A 21,828-nucleotide genomic window follows, 5' to 3' on the forward strand; every position below is an offset into this window, starting at 1 on the left:
TTGTTAAATACAATTATTTACATTTAACTATTGTTTGATTGCTTCAAACCCGTTCCTACTGCACATTCTGCTTTCAGTCCCTGAGGAGGAATGGATAACCTGGACAAAGGAGGAATGGAAGAAATTGGCTTGTTTGTCCATTTAAAATGTTCCACCAGGATGTGTCTTCTCTCAGAACATAAACCATCAAAGGCAACAGGCATGTTTTTGTTTTGTTTTGTTTTAAAAACAACTAAACTTAAACTTGATGGCAGTGGTCCTGAGAGAAATGGATGACGGGCTTGTTATTACCACCGGTAGAATATATGCATTCGATGTTGTTGTTTATAGCTATTTATAGCCAGTCTAGTCTTTCCATTCTAGGCCTCACGTTTGTCCTGTCTCCAGCTCTACGTGTCGCCGCCGGCCTTCTAAAAGCAGCGACATGCAGAAGTGAGGTTCACAAAGACGCAGATGTGCAGACCAGGAATGCAGCACGGTAGATAAGGCCGGGTCAAGTGCCTCTCAAAATGTTTGGGGCTCAGACAGGGCTGCGCAATTGGCACCTCCTTTAGATTAAATGTCGGGTAAGTGGATGAGCGGCGGGAGGAGTGGCGCGACGGGAATGAATTGCAGCAGACGTCTGCCTCGAATGCCCCCCCCCTCCTCGCTTTCTTCCTTTCTTTTTAAAGACAAGATGAATCCTTTCGCAAAGCAGTAAAGTTTGCCATTAAAATTGACACCGGGGGATGTCCGTAAAAGCCAAGTCCATCTAGGATTGGTTAGCCCGCCGGAAGTGGCTGGGAGCCCGGCGCATTTTCCAACAGATAAGTGCCCTGCTGGAGGCCTTTCCCTTGAAAGAGGTTCTTCCCCTTCGCAGGCATGCACGTGTGGGCACCTATCCTGGTGGGTGCAACCCCATTGCTCTCCTGAGGATTTAGCTCTGTGCGACCTGTCGAAGCTAATAGCTGAGCTTTAGGACTAGGCACACGCCATCCTCTGTTTGGGGAGGATTCGCCCTGCCGAGGGGTTGAGGCGGAGGTTCAATGGGCAAAGAGGCATGAGTCACCCCTCGTCCGGACTTGGGTACCTTCCTCTCCCTTTTCATCATCCCGGTTGGCGAAGTTTTCCTCATCATGACTTTTTCTCACGTAAAAGCAGCTCTTCTTGTCTATACGGTCCCGGATGCAAAGACCAGGATTCCTCCTGCTTGGAAGCAGAGGCCGATAAATTTTCTCCAAGTTGTCAGGGAGAAGGTCCTCTCCTAGAGCTGGAGAAGAAAGAACCGGTTGTCTTTATCCGCCAAAGTCGAACTCCGAAGTCAACTTTCCGGCCCATTTCCCTTCCGAAACTCTCTTTAACTACCTGTCCGAAACAAATTTCTGGCCAGGCATCATCTTCTGCCGACGGAAACCTATTCCGAGGTAGCTTCCCATCCTCTCCTTCATACTTTGCAGATGGAAGAAATTGCGAGGTGTTTGTCCGGCTGAAACCTGATTATGCACCTAGACCTGTGGGAAGCAAAAGAGAAGAAGGGGATAAGGAGGAAGAGGAAGAAGACAAGAAAGAGGGCTTGCAAAAATCGTCTTTAGAGTTCTCTACCCTTGATGAAACTTCACCAGGTGGGTCAATTACAGTGGGATAAGAAGGGGAAGTGGGGTGGCATTCTGCAAAAGCAACAAGGGAGGAGAGGGAGAGGATAACCTTCAAAATAATTGTTTTGGGATTTTTTTTAAGTGTTCTCATTGTGCAGAATTTAACTACCGAGTTGTACATAAAATTCCCAAAACTGGAGCTATGAAGCTAAAATTGTAAAAAATAAGTAGTCAGAAACAATTTTCTTCTTAGAAAATTAAAGGGGAGATGAGATTGGTTTTCTGATTCTGACAAGTGGGGTGAGAGCAAGGAGGCTGGTCAACTGCTACCCTACCCCCTCCGTGATCTCCAGAGAAGCAGCTGTTGAGGACCATATAATATAAAAATACTATTTAAAAACATGCAATAAAAATGAGATGTGGAAACTAGAAAATGCTGGGAATGAAGGGAAAATTTCAGTTAGACATGCAGAATTGAAGAGACCCATCATGTTATTGTTGTTGTTGATGATGATGATGAATTTCCAGTATTTGATTTCAAGGCCTAAACCACCTCTCTGATTTTCAGAATATGATGCAAAAATGAGACCTGTACTGGGTACAAAAAAAATACAAAGGGCATCAATCTAAAGAGAAGTTCTCCTGTGCAAACTTGATAAAAATGCAGGAGAGCAAAATATCTGTGGCCCTGAAAATCTATGTCTTTCAGAAAATTCCTTTGATGCCCATCCTCTTCTAGTCCAGATTCTGTTTAAAAAAAAGAATCTGGTATGTTATTCCTAAAGATATTTTTCTTGCCATTCACTATGATTGCATTCAAACAATATGCAGATAATTGAATTAACTCAATTTTTGGCTTTTCATTATGCATTGAGCCATCAACTATTGAAATGGGTTCGGTTTGCAGTACTTGCTAAGGCAAAACACCCCATCCACCATTATCAACATTAGCCAGTTGGGTCAATGAATTTGCTATTTAGCTAACCTCGTTTAGTTATTGTGTGAATAACATCTTATCTACCTGGAAGGAGAACTCAAGTATCTTTAAACTTCCTCACAATATGTAAACATTTACTGCCCCTTACTTTCTAAGTTATATAGTTAACTGAAGAAATAAAAAAAATCTGCTATTAGACATAATTGTAAAGAGTTTTGTAATTAAAATATTAATGTCCACTTTTACAAATCATACCATAACAGTAGTTAAGTATGCTTTAGTTAGGCAGGAATCTTTCACCCCAGTGGTGACTTGAAAATGAGATCAAAATGAGCTGAGCAATCCTGAGAAAATCATTTGTCCCTACCCAAGCCCTAATCAACCTCCAGGCAGTGGACTTGAACAGCCACCATCGCCCAAGGCCCAAGCGTAGGAGGCCGGTTGCAATAGTGCAGTTCAAAATCAAAGAGAATTTCTAATTGCTGTTGACTTGAAAAGGAACTATTTGTCCCGCTCCCTGAGCAGCATTTATGTTTCTTACAAAACTAGAATCTAGAGCTGGGAATTTTGAAGGGCATTCAGAACTTTTTTTTGGTACAATAAGGGGGTACAAATGTTGAGAAAATTTACTAGTAATTGTGATAATTTTGTAAATACAAACACACACACACACACACACACACACATGCATACAAAAAGATTGTTTGTTTAAAAGCAGTAAATATGCCCTGCTCAAATTAATAATAATAACCAAAGGCAGCTTTATTTTAAATAGCTTATATCCTGTGATAATACCTTTAACACCATCAAACAACAAAATTTGCCTATTCCAGGTCCTTGGGTAGGAATCACTAAGCAGACAAAAATGCCAAATTCAGCCTTAGCATTCAAGCTGACTGTATGATAGACAATACAACCATAATAATATTTTTATGCTGCCTGACTCTCAATGATTCTGGGTGATTGACAATTTTTTAAAATATTTAAAAACAAAGAACAATTCAAAATTGACAAAACTGAAACAAAACAAAAAAGAACAACAATGACCAAGAATATAAACTCAGAGGGAAAGAGAAAGAAAGAGGCACCAGTTATCTTCTCCAAAGACTAGGGTGAAGACGCAGACTTTTAAGGTCCTTCAAAATATCTGTAAGGAATTATTCAGGTATAGGTAATAAAAATAACTAATTCTTAGTTTCCATTTCTAAGGAAATCTGTGTAAATTTGGGCTGTGGCTTACTTTAGATTTTGGTACAGCTGCTAGGTTCTGCGACTCTCTGGATTCTAAATATAATCGGAAATTTTACTCATTGGGTATAATTATTGCTAAGAGTTTTTTCTTCCGGGAATCCAGAGATTAAGTCTCCTGTGAAGGAAAGTAGAAAGAGAAAACCAGGCGGTGAGCGAGACCAGAGAGAAGGAGGACGTAATAATATCTTGCCTGGCCATTGTGATGGAGCTGATTTCTAAGGTGCATCTCTTCTGGTAGGCCAATTCAAGCTAAAAAGGAGCTGCTGCACAAGATTTGCATAGTTTGCATTTGAATGATAGAGGAGATGGACTGGAACCCTAATCCCATTTACTTAAGAAGTAAATCCTATGAAATAGGATTCATTTCATTTGCAGGAATGAAATTCCTTTCATTTAGGATTTCATAAATGTTGGGATGGACTTTCTCCTATCACCTTCCCTTCCCAAAATAAAAACTGGAAGTAAAGTACAAGATACCTGTAAATAAAGGGATTTTCTTGTCTGTTTCTATCTGGGATCTGTTTGTTTTACTTTGGATTTTAGTTTTTGTTTTTTGGTCTCCAAAATCTCTCTCCTAACAGAATCCTAAGAGGAAAAGAAAAAGAAAAATTATGGAAAGAGCATATTATAAACATGTTAAGATTGATCATTCCATTGATTTAAAAGACACTTAAGTAGCTGGAAATATAAAACAAACTGTGAGTTCAGCACTTCAATTGGGCTGATTACATCAAGTTGAATTTCAACCTGAACTTCAGGCTGCTCTAGAGTTGAACTGGATTTAAAGAAAAAAAAATTGGGTGACATCATGCTCAGATTACAATAGGAAATATGTTTTAATATATCATTCTTTATTTATTTAGAGATGAAATCAGTTAAATGTTTTCTTAGAAATCCTCCATCACTATCAGATTTAAGATGTTTTTAATTATCCTGATCTATGCTCTTGACAGGGACGCCTTAGCTCAGTGGTTAAGACACTGAGCTTGTCGATCAGAAAGGTTGGGCAGTTTGGCGATTTGAATCCCCAGCTCACTCAATGGAGTGAGCTCCTATTACTCGTCCCAGCTTCTGCCATCCTGGCTCTTTGGCTTTGAAACGGAGATGAGCACCGCCCTCTAGAGTTGGGAACGACTAGCATATATGTGCAAGGGGAACCTTTACCTTTATGCTCTTGACTGAATGTCCAAAATATTTGGAAATGCTGGCAAAATAAAAATTACAAGTTTGTTTTTTGATACTATTTACCTCACTGAAGTTTATGTTAACTCTGTCTATTCAGAATATACATAGAAACCTTGGAGCTAAAGGAATATAGCTGGCGCTATAAGTTCCCTTCCTCATAGACACAATTTATACCTTCACTAAAATATTTCTCTACTCACTGGTTGTTCTCCGAACACTAACAAACCTGAAAAAACCTTGGAATGCAATATGGCTATACTCCGTTAGCTAAAAACTAGTCTTTTCTAAAACCAGCCTCTCTTGATCCAAACAGACTGGAAATAAGTTCCTCCATTATGGCTCCTCCAAGCGATGTGTGACTCAGCCATCCTTTAACTGGGAAGGGGAGGAATCCAATTTAGGGAAGTTTAAAATGCTGTACAGATGGAGACCGCATTGGCTTCTTCAAATGAGTTGCTCAAAAACATTCTAGCAATTTATGGTGATGGAAGAAACATTCAAAGAAACAATTTTGCTTATTTTCTACCTGCTGTTAAATTACGTTGGTTTTTTTTTAAAAGGAAGGTTGCCCTTAACCGTTTTGCTGCAGAATAACCAACAGCCTCATGCTTGCTAATTAAAGAAAGACTTAATTGCTTGAATCAGTAGCTTCCAAAGCATATGCAGAAAGCAATTTAATAGGATACTTTAAAAAACAAACAAACTACCATAAAAAACAAACAAACTACCATGAACCTTGAATGGAGCATAATTTCTTTCACTTTAAAATCTTTTCAAAACCTTGACACGGTGTTGAATGCAGTGCTATTGAAGGGATCAGTTAAGTGCTGTTTGAACATTTTTAACAGCTGGCAGAATAGTGTTGGATTCATGATAATCAAGAGATGTTTTTGATAAGTATACATAATCTGTCTCCATTTGCTTTAAAAAATAAGTAAATATGCATGAATTTTAAATGCTTTCTTGAATTATCTTCATAGTTTTCAGAGATGCAAAGCTAGTTTGTCTATCTCTTAATTTCTCACCATACATCTAGATGTACAGTAGCATTATAACTACCGTCTTTAGGTCAGAAGGCAATTTAGTAAATAGGTTCTGGTCCTGCAAGGGAAGATTAAAACCTTGGATGAATATTTATTTGGAAGCAAGACTCACTTATTGTAATTCTTACCGTCCAAATTAATATCCCTAAAGATAAAGTCTCATTTGAGACAAGTTTGCCTCCTGGTAACTTCATAGGCATATTAGTGTATTCGTTTTCACAATACTATCCAACAATACTAAATTGACATTGCTGCTTTTGGGAATTTTTCCCCTTTCTAAGTCCTCATTCCTGGTATTTCCTAGTGGTCTCCCATTCAAATATTAATTAGATCTGATTTTGCTTACCTTTTTGAGATCAAGTTTGGCTATGATATAGGAATGCAAATATAAGAGCATGTTTAATAGTCACAGAACTGAAAGGAAACATTAAACACCTCATAATTCAGCATCGTTCTTTGAACATGATAGCATCTTAAAGAGTTTAACTTTGGTTAATATATGACCTTAGTGTTATAAGCAGTGCTGGGCTTTTGGTTATCCTGATCTTTATTTTTGTAGAAATTTTTGCACTTTTCCTTCTTCTTTATTTTAGATAAATATATCATCTCCTTTCGTTAATTCAAATTTAATCTGAATAGGTTTTGGTCCTTCCTTTAAAAATGTGCCCTTTTAGGATTGGTATACTACAGCTTCACTTGTACATGATACTTCAAATATAAATCCTATTGAGTTAAACAGTTTCCTCCTGCACAGAAGAGTGAATGCTTACAAAATCCCATCCTGTAACTCTTCAATTAGAAGTAAGTTCCTTCTTACTGTACAGTTGACTTTATTTCTGAGTAATAGTGTATAGATTTTCAATTCTGGGACTATAGCTTCAAAGGAGGACATAAACATAAAAAAAATCAAAAATAATAAATACTCTTGAACTTGCTTTAAGAGCTGCTTTGTGAAGTCTTTTAGCTGCTACTATTAAATACACAGAGCTTTGATCTAAACCAGAAAAGAGTTCTTGTCCAATGAATAGATCCCGCTCTAGGCAGCTTCTATTTTTGAAAATAACCATTCAGAATTCTTTCCTTTCTTTATCTAGGACTGGAAAAAAGATCAAACAGTTATTGACACCCAAAATTTCTCTTGAAGTTGAATCTATATTTTTCTTTATCATACTTAATTGTAACTGCATTCTTCTATTGCAATGTATTTTTTTAACAATAATTGTTAAATTATTAACAATTTAATATTTTTTTGCATTAAAGAGAAGACCCATGCCCTGTTACAGTTCTTTATAAAAAAGAAAGGCTCCAAGGAATCACAAGAGAAAACTAAAACGAAAGCATCCTACCTATGTAAAATTATGAGTCCCTCCATTCTCCTAAACCTAAATGTGCAATGACTACATATACACAACTAGAATTGCCTCTTTTGAGATAGTTTTAAAATCAGCCTTTTTTCCCCACTGAAAACATTCTCTTCCTTGCAGCTTAATTCATGAAAATTCACAGAAATGAAAAACAAAATAATAAATCCTATAATTTTGAATTTTAAATACTTAATCTTAAATATTAAATGTTTTAACATATCCTTTTAAAAATCATTAATTTATTTTGAGAGAGTGCCGCCTAGAGGTCATCTTAAGTGTTAACTAGGACAGCAGTTTTGCAAACCATCAATAGATAAAACAATTGCCTAAAGGATTTGAAGTCACCCTTTGGAATTAACATCATAAGTAAGATGACATCAGAATGAGTTCTAATGAGAAATATGTTGCCAACCCTTAGGGCCTCACCTGTTTGCAATTTATTTTCAGTTTCTAGAACTATAATTTGCAGTGATAATAGTAAGGAAATACTTCATTTCTATGAGTGTAGTTGCCTCGAATATTACAATATTAATTTCCCTTTTCCCCCCAAGTATTGGCTTTATTGTCCTCTAAAAGGAGGCAATACATCCACATTTTAAAAAGAGAGATATTTAAATCTGTTCCTTTCCACTGCCCTCCTAAATTCTTTTGCCAAACCACTTCACTCTTAAAGCCATGAGTGGAACTTATTTGTTGCTCATTTTTTTCCTACCAAAGTTGTAAAAGGTACACAATGGCTATTTCTCTTACACATGAAGCTTACTTCAAACCATGTACTTTTTTTTAACAGGGAATAAACCAAAATCTAAAATGGGTTTCCCCACTGCTATACCCACCCTGCCATACCCACTGGCTGTGTTGGATTATAAATCTCATAACTCCTCTCCCCACCCCCCACCCCGTCCCATGGCCAAAATCAGGGAAAGACTATTGGAACACATTTTACCTCATAAATAAACAACAAAACATTTTCAAAATATTGGAAAGACTTTGTGGAAGCATTTAAAATAATCAAGTACTTTTCAATTCTGTAAATATCTACAGATTTTGGATATAAGTTCCTAAAACAATAATTTGCTGGAACTTATAGAAATTTTAATGCTGTTTTATGCAACTTTTTTTTTTTTACATTTATATCCCGCCCTTCTCCGAAGACTCAGGGCGGCTTACAGTGTATAAGGCAATAGTCTCATTCTATTTGTATATTTACAAAGTCAAATTATTGCCCCCCCAACAATCTGGGTCCTCATTTTACCTACCTTATAAAGGATGGAAGGCTGAGTCAACCTTGGGCCGGGCTTGAACCTGCAGTAATTGCAGGCTACTGTGTTCTAATAACAGGCTCCTTACAGCCTGAGCTATTCCGGCCCTAAACTTTTATTTAATTAATACTCTACTAAATAATTCTTATATGTGTCATAATATTATTCATATTGATTTAAAAGCAATGCTGATATTTAAGCGGACTAGGATCAGGATTCAATATATTTGAAACCTAGCCAAATCACATCTATTGAAGAAACAGTGTGTGTTTAAAGCTAAGTTTGTTTTATGCTAAATATGTGAATTATATTTATTGTTTAGCAAAATAATCTCGAAGAGATAATTCCTTGCTTACTTTGACTATGTGAAATGACCTAGAATTAAATTCTCAACATATTTCATTCAGATTAAAACGTAAGGAACATGTAGAGCTTCCATCTAGCTCTTGCTGAACTGTTGTCACTACTAGCCTGCTGTAGTGTAGTTGCTGAAGGCTATATTCCAAGCCCAAATGTGTAGACTTCAACTCAGAATGTTCTCAATATTGGCCATGCTGCCTCTTCCATTAGAAGAGTTGAAATTCATGCATCCAAAAGTTACTAAGATTGGAAAGTGCTATCCTCACAAATCCTTTTTAGTCTGGTTATATATAAATCTAATCTTCTCCAGTGGATCACATTTTGTCAGAGCTCTCTGCTATGACTTGTCCATCTTGGGTAGCCCTGCACGGCACAGCTCATAGCTTCATCGAGCTACACAAGCCCCTTCGCCATGACAAGGCAGTAATCCACTGGAGAAAGAAATGGCAACCCACTCCAGTATCTTTGCCATGAAAACCCCATGGACAGTACCAAAAGGAAAAAAGACATGATGCTCATGTCAGGTTGGAAGATGTCCAATATGCTACTGGAGAAGAAGAGAAGGCTAGTACTATTAGCGCCAGAAAGAATGACGTGATTGGGCCAAAGCCAAAAGGATGCTCAGCTATGGATGTATCTGGTGGTGAAAGAAAAGTCCGATGCTGTAAAGATTTTTTTCTCCATAGGAACCTGGAATGTCAGATCCATGAATCAAGGCAAGCTAGGCGTGGTCAAAAAAGAGATGACAAGACTTAACATCAACATCTTAGGAATCAGAGAACTAAAATGGACAGGAATGGGTGAATTTAATTCAGATGGCCATCAGGTATACTACTGTGGACAAGAATCCCTCAAAAAAAATGGAGTAGCCTTCATAGTCAATAAAAGAGTAGGAAAAGCAATCCTTAAAATTGCAGAATGATCTCAGTTCAAATCCGAGGCAAACCATTCAATATTATAGTAATCCAAGTCTATGCCCCAACCACTGGTGCTGAAGAGGATGAAATAGACCGGTTTTATGAAGCCCTTTAGCACCTTATAGAATTAACACCAAAAAATGATGTCCTTATCAGGGGGGATTGGAATGCTAAAGTAGGAAGCCAAAAGATAACCAAAATAACAGATAAGTTTGGCCTTGCAGTACAAAATGAAGCAGGGCACAGGCTGATAGAATTCTGTCAAGATAATACGATGGTCATAGCAAACACTCTTTTTCAACCCAAGAGATGACTCTACACATGGACATCACCAGACGGTCAACACAGAAATCAGATTGACTATGTGCTCTGCAGCCAAAGATGGAGAAGCTTTATGCAGTCAGTAAAAATAAGACCAGGAGTTGACTGTGGCTCAGATCATGAGGTTCTCCTTGCAAAATTTAGGCTTAAATTGAAGAAAGTAGGGAAAAGCTCTAGGCCACTCAGGTATGAACTAAATCATATCCCTGATGAATATACAGTAGAGATGACAAATAGATTTAAGGAATTAGCTCTGATAGACAGAGTGCCTGAAGAACTATGGACGGTGGTTCGCAACATTGTACAAGAGGTAGTAACTAAAACCATCCCAAAGAAAAAGAAATGCAAGAAAGCAAAATGGCTGTCTGAGGAAGCTTTGCAAATAGCTGAGGAAAGAAGGGAAGCGAAAGGCAAGGGAGAAAGAGAAAGATTCACTCAACTGAATGCAGAAATCCAGAGAATAGCTAAAAGAGATAAGAATGCCTTCTTAAATGAACAGTGCTAAGAGATAAAAGAAAATAATAAAATAGGAAGGACCAGAGATCTCTTCAAGAAAATTGGAGATATGAAGGAAACATTTCATGCAAATATGGGCATGATAAAGGACCAAAATGGCAGGGCAGAGGCAGAAGAGATTAAGAAGAGGTGGCAAAATTATACAGAACTATACAAGAACGAGCTTAACATTCCTCATAACCATGATGGAGTGGTCACTGACCTCAAGCCAGACATCCTAGAAGGTGAAGTCAAATGAGCCTTAGGAAATCTGAGCAACAACAAAGCTAGTGGAGGTGACAGTATTCCATCTGAGCTATTCAAAATCTTAAAAGACGATGCAGTAAAAGTGCTACACTCAATTTGCCAGCAAATTTGGAAAACTCAACAGTGGCCACAGGATTGGAAAAGGTCAGTTTACATTCCAATTCCAAAGAAAGGCAATGCCAAAGAAGGTTCAAACTACACACCATTGCACTCATTTCATATACTAGTAAGGTTATGCTTAAAATCCTACAAGCTAGGCTCCAGCAGTATGTGGATCGAGAACTACCAGAAGTACAGGCAGGATTTTGAAGAGGCAGAGGAACTAGAGATCAAATTGCCAACATATGCTGGATCATGGCGAAAGCTAGGGAGTTCCAGAAAAAGATCTACTTCTGCTTCATTGACTATGCTAAAGCCTTTGTGTGAATCACAACAAATTGCGGCCAGTTCTTAAAGAGATGGGATTACCAGACCATCTTATTTGTCTCTTGAGAAACCTATATGCGGGTCAAGAATCAACAGTTAGAACTGGACATGGAACCACTGATTGGTTCAAAATTGGGAAAGGAGTCCGGCAAGGCTGTATATTGTCACCCTGCCTATTTAACTTATATGCAGAGCACATCATGAGAAAGGCGGGGCTAGATGAATCAAAAGTTGGAATTAAGCTCACCGGGAGAAATATCAACAACCTCAGATATGCAGATGATACCACTCTAATAGCAGAAAGTGAAGAGTAACTAAATAGCTTCTTGATGAGGGTGAAGAAAGAGACTGCAAAAGTTGACTTGAAACTCAACATTAAGAAAACTAAGATCATGGCATCCAGCCCTCTCAATTCCTGGCAAATTGATGGGGAAGAAATGGAGGGAGTGATAGATTTTATTTTCCTGGGCTCCAAGATCACTGCAGATGGGGACTGCAGCCAAGAAATTAAAAGACGCTTGTTCCTGGAGAGGAAAGCTATGGCAAATCTAGACAGCATACTAAAAAGCAGAGACATCACCCTGCCAACAAAAGTGCATATAGTCAGGGCTATGGTTTTCCCAGTTGTAATGAATGGCTGTGAAAGTTGGACCATAAAAAAGGCTGAGCACCAAAGAATTGAGGCTTTTGAACTCTGGTGCTGGAGAAGACTCCTGTGAGTCCCTTGGACTGCAAGGTGATCAAACTGGTCAGTCCTAGAGGAGATCAACCCCGACTGCTCTTTAAAAGGCCAGATCCTGAAGATGAAACTCAAATACTTTGGCCACCTAATGAGAAGGAAGGACTCACTGGAGAAGAGCCCAATGCTGGGAAAGATTGAGGGCAACAGAAGGGGACAACAGAAAACGAGGTGGCTGGATGGGGTCATTGAAGCAGTTGGTGTGAGCTTAAATGGACTCCAGAGGATGGTAGAGGATAGGAAAGCCTGGAGGAACATTGTCTATGGGGTCGCGATGGATCGGACACGACTTCGCAACTAACAACAACATAAATCTAATCTATGTGTATGATATAAAATATTAGAAATAAATTACAAGGAAGTTCTCTTCCAATAAAATATATTGTCAGTATTTATGAAAATGTGGTTCTTTTTATTACATGGATGTCAACATTGTTTTCTTTTGATATTTATAGTTTTCTTTTGTTTATATAATAATTTGTAGACTATTTTTTTCTTCCCAAACGGAATCAGTTAAAATGAGTTGCAAAATATAGGCGCAAACATAAAAAGTGAATAATTTATTGAAAACACCAAACTAAAAATTACAATAGGAAAAAAAACTTAGAAAGCCAAAACCAAGACTCCAGCAATGGCGGCAGTATCTATCTGAAAAATAAACCTTTGCAGTTAGATGCAAAGGTTTAAATGATCTGGAGCTAGGGGAGTTAATATCTAAACCCCTGTCATGGTCAGATCATTTACTCTTTCAGCTAGACTTTTGAACCGCTGCACCACGCCGCAGGGAGACGGAACCGATTCAATGGTTCTGTCCCAGGCGCCTGATGGACCCAGAGAGGTTTCTGATGGAGCTTGGGCCGTTTCCGAGGGACTTAGCCCATGGCTCGGCCGAGGAACTGGTCACCGCCTGGGAGGAGGCGGCGGCCTGGGCCTTAGACCGCGTCGTGCCTTCGCGGTCTCTGACCTGGCGACGAACTTGACCAGCTCCTTGGTATAACGAGGAGCTGAGAGAGATGAAGCACCGGAAAAGACGCCTAGAGAGCGCTTGGAGGTCCAGCCGCTCCGAACCCAACCGAACACTAGCGAGGTCACATATTCAGACCTACCTAGTGGCGATCAGAGCGGCGAAATACAATTATTTCTCTGCCCTTATCGCATCGGCAGATAATCGCCCAGCCACCCTGTTTAAGGTGACCCGCTCCCTGCTTAGGCAGGAGGCTCGGGAGGACCCTCTATAGGGGCGTGCTGAGGATTTTGTACAGTATCTGTCCGATAAAATTGCTCGGATTCAGGACGGACTGGACACTGATTGGATAGATCCGGGTGGGATGGTGGGGACGAGTCTTGAGAGTGTTATCTGGGCTGAGTTCGATCCTGTGACTCCCGATGACATGGACAGGTTGTTGGGCAGGTTGAATCCCACCACATGTTTATTGGACCCGTGTCCCTCCTGGGTGGTACTGGCCACACGGGGGGTTACACGAGGCTGGCTCTTGGGAGTTACTAACGCTTCTTTGTTGGGGGGCACTTTCCACAACGCCTTGAAAGAGGCGGTGGTGAGGCCCCTCCTCAAGAAGCCCTTTCTGGACCCAGCTGTATTAGCGAACTATCGTCCAGTCTCCAACCTTCGCTTTTTGGTGAAGGTTGTTGAGAGTGTGGTGGCGTATCAGCTTCCTCAATACCTGGAGGAAACTGTCTATCTGGACCCGTTCCAGTCCGTTTTTAGACCCGGGTACAGCACCGAGACGGCTTTGGTCGCGTTGATGGATGACCTCTGGAGGACTCAGGACAGGGGATGTTCCTCTGTCCTGGTCCTGTTAGATCTCTCGGCGGCTTTTGATACCATCGACCATGATATCCTGCTGCGGCGGTTGGAGGGATTGGGGGTGGGAGGCACCATCTATCGGTGGTTCTCCTCCTATCTCTCTGACCACTCGCAGACGGTGTTGGCAGGAGGGCAGAGATCGGCCCTAAGGCACCTCACTTGTGTGGTGCCTCAGGGGTCTGTTCTCTTGCCTCTCCTGTTCAACATCTATATGAAGCCACTGGGCGAGGTTATCCGTGGTTTCGGAGTGGATTATCACCTGTACGCTGATGATATTCAGTTGTACATTTCCACCCCAATGAAGCCGTTGAGGTGATGGGCCAGTATCTTGAAGCCGTGCGGGTTTGGATGAGAAGGAACAGGCTCCAGCTCAACCCTTCCAAGACTGAGTGGCTTTGGGTTCCGGCATCCCAGTACAGTCAGCTTACACCATCGCTGACTGTTGGGAGGGAAGTTTTGACCCCCAAGGGAGGAGTGCGCAACTTAGACGTTCTTCTGGACGATCAGCTGTCCTTCGATGAACATTTGACGGCTGTCGCCAGGGGAGCATTGCAGGTTGGCGGCCCCCAGTGGGAGGGCCTTCTCTGTGGCAGCACCGACCCTATGGGACGAGCTACCTCCGGGGTTACGACAGCTTCCCGACCTCCGGGCCTTCAAACGTGAACTGAAGACCTTATTATTCCATCGAGCGGGACTAGCCTAAGAAATATTTTAGTGAAATTTTTAAATGGGTTTTAAATCGGTCTTTGACCGTTTTAATGATCTGGCCATTAAATATTTGGTTTTAATTGTTTTTAAATATTGTTATTTATTATATTTGTATTGGTATTGTGTATTTTAATATGGCTGTAAACTGCCCTGAGTCCTTCGGGAGATGGTGCAGTATAGAAATTTAATAATAAATAAATAAATAAATAAAAAAAGAAAGGATGAGAAATTTTAGGAGCTGTGAGTTTCAAATAAAATGGGTAATTCTTTTTTTAACCATTTTTTAATGTTGCCATTAAGTATTTCTCAAATGCAGATCATTAAAAAAAAAAGGAGACATAGGTGATCTTAAAGCATAGGTAGCTTTTCACAAAAAAGATCTTATAATCAGAATTTTTCAGATACTTATGCTACATTATTTAAAATTCCAAAAGTAACAGTATTACTTTTCATTGTTTGACTCTGATTATTACTTTGATGAGAAGAACCATCAGAAGATCAGGAACCGTACCAAGAAAATGGCTTGAATGTGACTATATAAGCACCAGCAATCAAAGTCAAGGTGAACATTATTTTAATGTATCTGCGAGAATAAAAATATCTTAAGATTTCAATCTTTGCCCCAATCAACATTTTAGCATCAGTATTCTGCACTACTACAGATTACTGGAAAGCTTTCGAGGTCTGTTGAATGTGGAATACAGTTTAACAGTCTTTAAAATGTGTATGTGTGTAAGCTCATACTTAGTTCCGATTGTATTGAATCAGAAGCACTAGGCAAACCAACCAAAGATAGGCTAAAAATTTTCAAGTTGCAGTTGATATCTAAACATCTAAAACAAGTTCAAGTCTCAAAAGCTTGCACAACCTGCTTTGTGTGAAGATTAGTTATTATATACAAATATGTTTACTTGGAAATTCTTAAGCACTGTCAAATATCAATAATAAAGCTTGACAAATTGAAATATTACATGTTTAAACATAAAGTTCTAATTTAGAATGAGAATAAGTTCACTGTAGGCATAATTTAATTTAAATAATTCTTTCAGTGATTGCATTATCAGAATTATCATAGAAGAACTTTTATATGAATTTAGGAGAGAGATACAATTAATTCTTTTTATAGAGCAAATCTTGTGAACCAGAACATTTTGAAAGCAAGTACTGTCACTATAAAACTTGATATTGCTAATTTGTTTTGGGAAGTACATGCACTATTATTGTATAACTATCTTTCCCAATCTTTGTACTTTCTGGATGGCCAGTGTAGACTTTAATTCCCAGAATTCTCAGCAATGAGAATTAAATGCAAAGAGTCAGAATAAGTTAGTTCATAGAGTGAGTAGGCGTTGAGTTATCTAACAGCATTACCCAGCTACTGGGATGAAGAGGAATGAATAATAATTGACCTTCCACTTCTGAGAACATAAAATCAATGAATGAATTGACTTTCCATTTCTGGAAATGTAAAATCAAACTCTTATCCTTTGAACCTCTTCAGATTTAATTGAAGTTTATGTTACCAAAAGCGAGAGATAATTTTAGATGTTCTTTTAAAGAAAAGTCAAGATAAGGCACACTGAATAATTTTATTGAGTAGATTTAAGATAAGGTACTTTCAGAGACTACCACTTCATTATGATTAAATAATCTTTCCCCCGTATAAGATTTCACTGTAGATTGGCTGAATTCAGTATTTTCTGTTACATGAAAGCAAACATAATCAACCCTAAGAAAAAAATGATGAACTTTCATGGTTTGAACATTCCTTCCTTTCCTACCCATTGTTTTCTACATAACATACAATGTCAGTGATGTATTCTCTATAATTTATGTATTACTTTTGTGATGTTGAATTGCCTTAATGAAAATGTTATATGTCATAATTATTAACAGTGGAACTGGATGCTAATAGTTATTATTAAACTCATGTTATTGAGATTTTTTTCGTTTGCTTATTGTTGTTACCTTGTAACTTGTTGAGAGTCAGCATAGGGTGGTCTAGAAGTGTAGTAAGTAATAAATACATTGAAAATTATTTGATTTCATCAGAAAGGGGAAAAACTGGCCAAGGAAGCCCTGGTTAACTTGGGGAGTTAATCAAAGATTATTAAAAGGAGTACAAATGCCTAGATGAATTCTTCATATCTCCCTTCATTGCAGAAAATCTAGGAGAGGAGGTAACGCTTGAGCAGATTTTCCCAGAAAGTAGAAATAAAGAACTGGAACAGCCATCCTGATTAGATGAGCTTAGTAGATATGACTGAAGAATTGGCTAGCTTGAAAATCATACTAAATCAGGGATTGCTTGATAAATTACCATGTCTGTATTCGCAGAGAATATCAAGTCCTAAACTGGAATGGCTTGAGTTCATATGCTGCACTGTGTGTGAAACAAAGAAGTCACATTTTAGCTCAGATGGCATCCATTAAGAGTGAATTTGCTTAACTTCTGACCAAAAAGAGAGCATACTGTCTTCTCTTTGTGCTAGGGTTATGTTCCTTGGAAAGTTTATATAAAGCAAGATCAATTGAAAATGAAGGGTTGTTGGTCATGATTTCTAATGTTGTAACGTATGTGCATTGACTGATATGTTTCTAAATTTTAGAGCCCTTTTCTTAAACCCTACATTTTTCAAACATGTTTTCTTCGTTGTCATATGCTCTTCATATAGTGAAATATAGTGTATTTCTAATGTGCATGATTATTATGACAAAGAGGTAGAATGCATCATGAATTATATTCACATTCTTTATTATAGTTGTCTATATAATGAAGAATTCTAGCTGATTTCCTGAGGTTAAAAGCTTGTTCTAAGGCTCAGGATCCTTCATGTGCTTTAGTCCAACTAGATTTCTAGTGTTACGTAAGTCGTTTTCCTTTTCAATTTGACTAAGAGGGTTAGACACAACTCTGATGATAAAGTCCCATAGTAAGAGGAATAGTTATTGCAGATGAAGAACTAGGTGAAAGATATGAGACAACACTAGGACAACTTTATAATAACACTAGCTGATAACCCGGCGTTGCCCGGGTATCTGTCTATCTAGACCCGTTCCAGTCCGGCTTCCGGCCCGGTTACAGCACTGAGACGGCTTTGGTCGCGTTGGTGGATGATCTCTGGAGGGCCAGGGATAGGGGTTGTTCCTCTGCCCTGGTCCTATTAGACCTCTCAGCGGCTTTCGATACCATCGACCATGGTATCCTGCTGCGCCGGTTGGAGGGATTGGGAGTGAGAGGCACCGTTTATCGGTGGTTCTCCTCCTATCTCTCCGACCGGTCGCAGATGGTGTTGACGGGGGCAGAGGTCGACCCCGAGGCGCCTCACTTGTGGGGTGCCGCAGGGGTCGATTCTCTCGCCCCTTCTGTTCAACATCTACATGAAGCCGCTGGGTGAGATCATCAGTGGCTTTGGTGTGAGGTACCAGCTGTACGCTGATGACACCCAGCTGTACTTCTCCACACCGGGCCACCCCAATGAAGCTATCGAAGTGCTGTCCCGGTGTCTGGAAGCCGTACGGGTCTGGATGGGGAGAAACAGGCTCAAGCTCAATCCCTCCAAGACGGAGTGGCTGTGGATGCCGGCATCCCGGTACAGTCAGCTGAGTCCACGGCTGACTGTTGGGAGCGAGTCATTGGCCCCGATGGAGAGGGTCCGCAACTTGGGCGTTCTCCTGGATGAACGGCTGTCTTTTGAAGACCACCTGACGGCCGTCTCCAGGAGAGCTTTCCACCAGGTTCGCCTGGTGCGCCAGCTGCGCCCCTTTCTAGACCGGGATGCCTTATGCACAGTCACTCACGCCCTTGTGACGTCTCGTCTGGATTACTGCAATGCTCTCTACATGGGGCTCCCCTTGAGGGGCATCCGGAGGCTTCAGTTAGTCCAGAATGCAGCTGCGCGGGTGATAGAGGGAGCCCCTCGTGGCTCCCGCGTGACACCTATCCTGCGCAGGCTGCACTGGCTACCTGTGGCCTTCCGGGTGCGCTTCAAGGTGTTGGTGAACGTCTTCAAAGCGCTCCATGGCATAGGGCCGGGCTATCTACGGGACCGCCTGCTGCTACCGGATACCTCTCACCGACCCGTGCGCTCTCACAGAGGGGGACTCCTCAGGGTGCCGTCGGCGCGACAGTGTTGTCTGGCGACGCCCAGGGGAAGGGCCTTCTCTGTGGGGGCTCCCGCCCTCTGGAACGAACTCCCCCCAGGACTCCGTCAACTTCCGGACCTCCGAACCTTTCGTCGCGAGCTTAAAACTCACCTATTCATCTGCGCTGGACTGGGTTAGTTTTTAAACTTATGGGTTTTTAATGGGTTTTTATTCTAAATTTTAACCGTGGCCAATTTAATAAGTTTTTTAATTGTATTTTAATCGTATTTATATTGTATTATTTTGTATTTTTTATCAGGCTGTGAACCGCCCTGAGTCCTTCGGGAGAAGGGCGGTATAAAAATTTAAATAATAAATAAATAAATAAATTTATCCCAATCTTGTATTAGACAGGAAGAGCAACTTCACGCTGAGCCCTGATTTCAGCGGGAATTAAATTAGTTAAAAATGTTTTCCCTGTGCCCCTGAAGCATCAAGTACAATGATACCACCTTGTTGTTTTTCTAGTATTGATCATGGCCATACATTTGTCCTCAAGAATAATCAAAGCCTTGTTGAACATGTCTGGACCAGATATAATTTCTAATGTTGGATTTTCCTCCTTACCAGAGAGAGCCCCCGTGCGGAGTACTGTGAAGTCCTTACTATGGCAACTCCACTGTGCTGTACAGTAGAATCCATTTTAAGGCAGTACATTAGAAGTCATTTTAAGGCACAACAGGCTGAATCTTAACAGAACACACATCCTGAGAGGTGTTAGGGGTGTCTTACCCCCATAGTATTTTTTTCCAGAGAGTAAGTATTTGTGTACTAAGCTTGGTTGAAATAGCTCAGTGTTCCAGAGTTATGCTGGAACACACACACACACACACACACACACACACAACCATTTTTAGATACATAGATTTGAGGACAGAAGTGAGGACAGAAAAGAAGTTTGTCAGGAAAATATTCAAGTAATTTTGGCAGAAAAAAGTCTTGGCATATTTCTAGATCTTTAGTGCAAATTGATTTCACTGGTACGAATCACACAATAAATAGTTTTTTGTAAAGGTTAAACAAATTCTTGGACAAAAAGTGATTAGTTACATAATGGCAAATTCACACAAGCCAAATTCATATAAAAAACCCAAAACAAGTCTATAGAAATGGGAAGAGGGGTAGTTCACTAAGGAGCTATAGCCCAGCTTTTTTCAGGAAAATTATTTTAAGTTAAAGGTAGTGAAAAACATTATTAATAATAAAATAGAGTTAGGTTTGTTTAAAAGAAAAGCGAAATAAATCAATAGTCAAATACGCAGGAATGAGAGAAAAATTCTAGCTGTGTTATCAAAGAACAGACACAGCTATTCTACTACTGTTTTGTTTGTCTTCTCCAACAAAAAAAGTAAGTCTTCCACCAAGAAATTGCAAAACGAAGGATGTTGGGGAAAGATTGAATTTTGCAACAGATAAAAACATAATCAGGGATTTTAAAAAATTATTTTAAATGTATGTAAATTATAGTGTTGTAAAAATTGCATTCTACTACACTTTTATCTTACTACAGATTAGCTGATGATCTGGTAGACTATTAGATTTTATTTTTGAAAATCCTAGAGGACCTGTGACGAGTTACAAGTGCCAGCTAACTGTACCGTTAATCTCTATTTTCAGGTATCACAGAAAGAAAACTTCAATAACCTATAGATAAATTAGTCAGGCACTGATACTCTGAAGATTCTAGATCAGATAATTAAAGGCTTATTCTTTAAGCACCTTGAAAACAATGTTGTAATTAGATCAGCATGGAATTGTCAAGAACAAATCTTGCCAGGCAGTTAATTCATTTTTTTGATTGGATAATTTCATTAGTAGATTGTGGGAATACTGATGACATAAAATACCTTGACTTCAATAAACAAGCGACAGTAAACAAATACCCAAGACATGGTGCTGCTTAGCAAGCTAATTAAGTGTGTGCTGGATGACATGACAATTAAGTAGATGTATGGCTAATTCAAAGATCGTATTTAAAATGGTTCATTAATAGTTTCTCATCAAATCGGAGAGAGAGCTATCAAATTAAGTGACACAAGATTCAGTAATCAGTCCTTTGTTCTTCAATATTTTTAATGACTTGGTTGAAGAGGTAGAGGGTATGCTAATCATATCTGCAGGTAATACAAAATTGGGTAGAATATATAATCCCCAATTATAGGAATAAAATACTAAATGGCAGGAATGCTAAAAGATAGAAATAAAGTGAATGTCCTGATTGGTTGGAATCACAAGTTGAAAATAAAAGAAGTGAAAGATGGAATTATTTACAGAGGAAACAAACTCAGATATGCAAGTTATGTGTAGAGTATATGTGGCTTGGTAATAGTATCTGTGAAAGTGATCTTGGAACAGTTGATTTTAAGCCAAATATTAGCCAGCAATTTGATTTGGCTGCAAGAAAAATACAAATACTACCTCTTGATCATGCTTTAATTTCTCTCATATCAAGTCTGATGCTCAGAATTGCACTAGATATGTGTTTCAGTGTTTCTCAACTTTGGCAACTTCAAGGTATATAGACTTCAACTCCCAGAATTCCCCAGCCTATGTATCTGTGATTAAATTCAGAACAATGATAGGCTCATATATATATTTTTCTTGAAGTAAGTACTAGTACACGTAATTGTACTTAACAATTAAGCCATGGTTTCTCAATCTTGGCTACTTTAAGATGTGTGAATTTCAACTCCTAACATGCTGGCTGGGAATTCTGGAAATTGCACACAAGTGTTGCCAAGACTGAGAAACACTGAGTTAAACACATCTAGTGCAATTCTGAACATCGGTGGTGTAGCTGGATTTCTACAAAGAAAGAAATTGATAACTTTTATTACGAAAGCGTTCTGATAGGATGTGGAAAATATTAAGAACAGTTCATTTATCACACACATTAATGTAAATGAAGCAGTCCCTTATCCATATGAGTCTTGCAAAAGCAACCTTAGCTCTTACAAGACTTATATGGTTATTTTAAAATTTCTCCTCCTTCCACTGGTAACCTCAGC

General features: G+C 39.3%; 1 protein-coding gene across 1 annotated transcript; it reads left to right on the top strand.

Annotated features, from left to right (window-relative positions):
• Positions 1-275: 275 nt before the first annotated feature.
• LOC131198187 (craniofacial development protein 2-like) lies at positions 276-16,914 on the top strand. Its single transcript, XM_058182687.1, is given in 5 exon segments — positions 276-566; positions 1,437-1,601; positions 9,663-9,881; positions 9,884-10,522; positions 16,838-16,914. Coding segments are annotated over 5 exon segments (1,107 nt in total). The 5' UTR covers positions 276-559.
• The last annotated feature ends 4,914 nt before the right edge of the window (positions 16,915-21,828 follow it).

This window comes from Ahaetulla prasina, chromosome 4 (genome assembly GCF_028640845.1).
Source record: "Ahaetulla prasina isolate Xishuangbanna chromosome 4, ASM2864084v1, whole genome shotgun sequence".
In the NCBI taxonomy this organism is placed as follows: domain Eukaryota; kingdom Metazoa; phylum Chordata; class Lepidosauria; order Squamata; family Colubridae; genus Ahaetulla; species Ahaetulla prasina.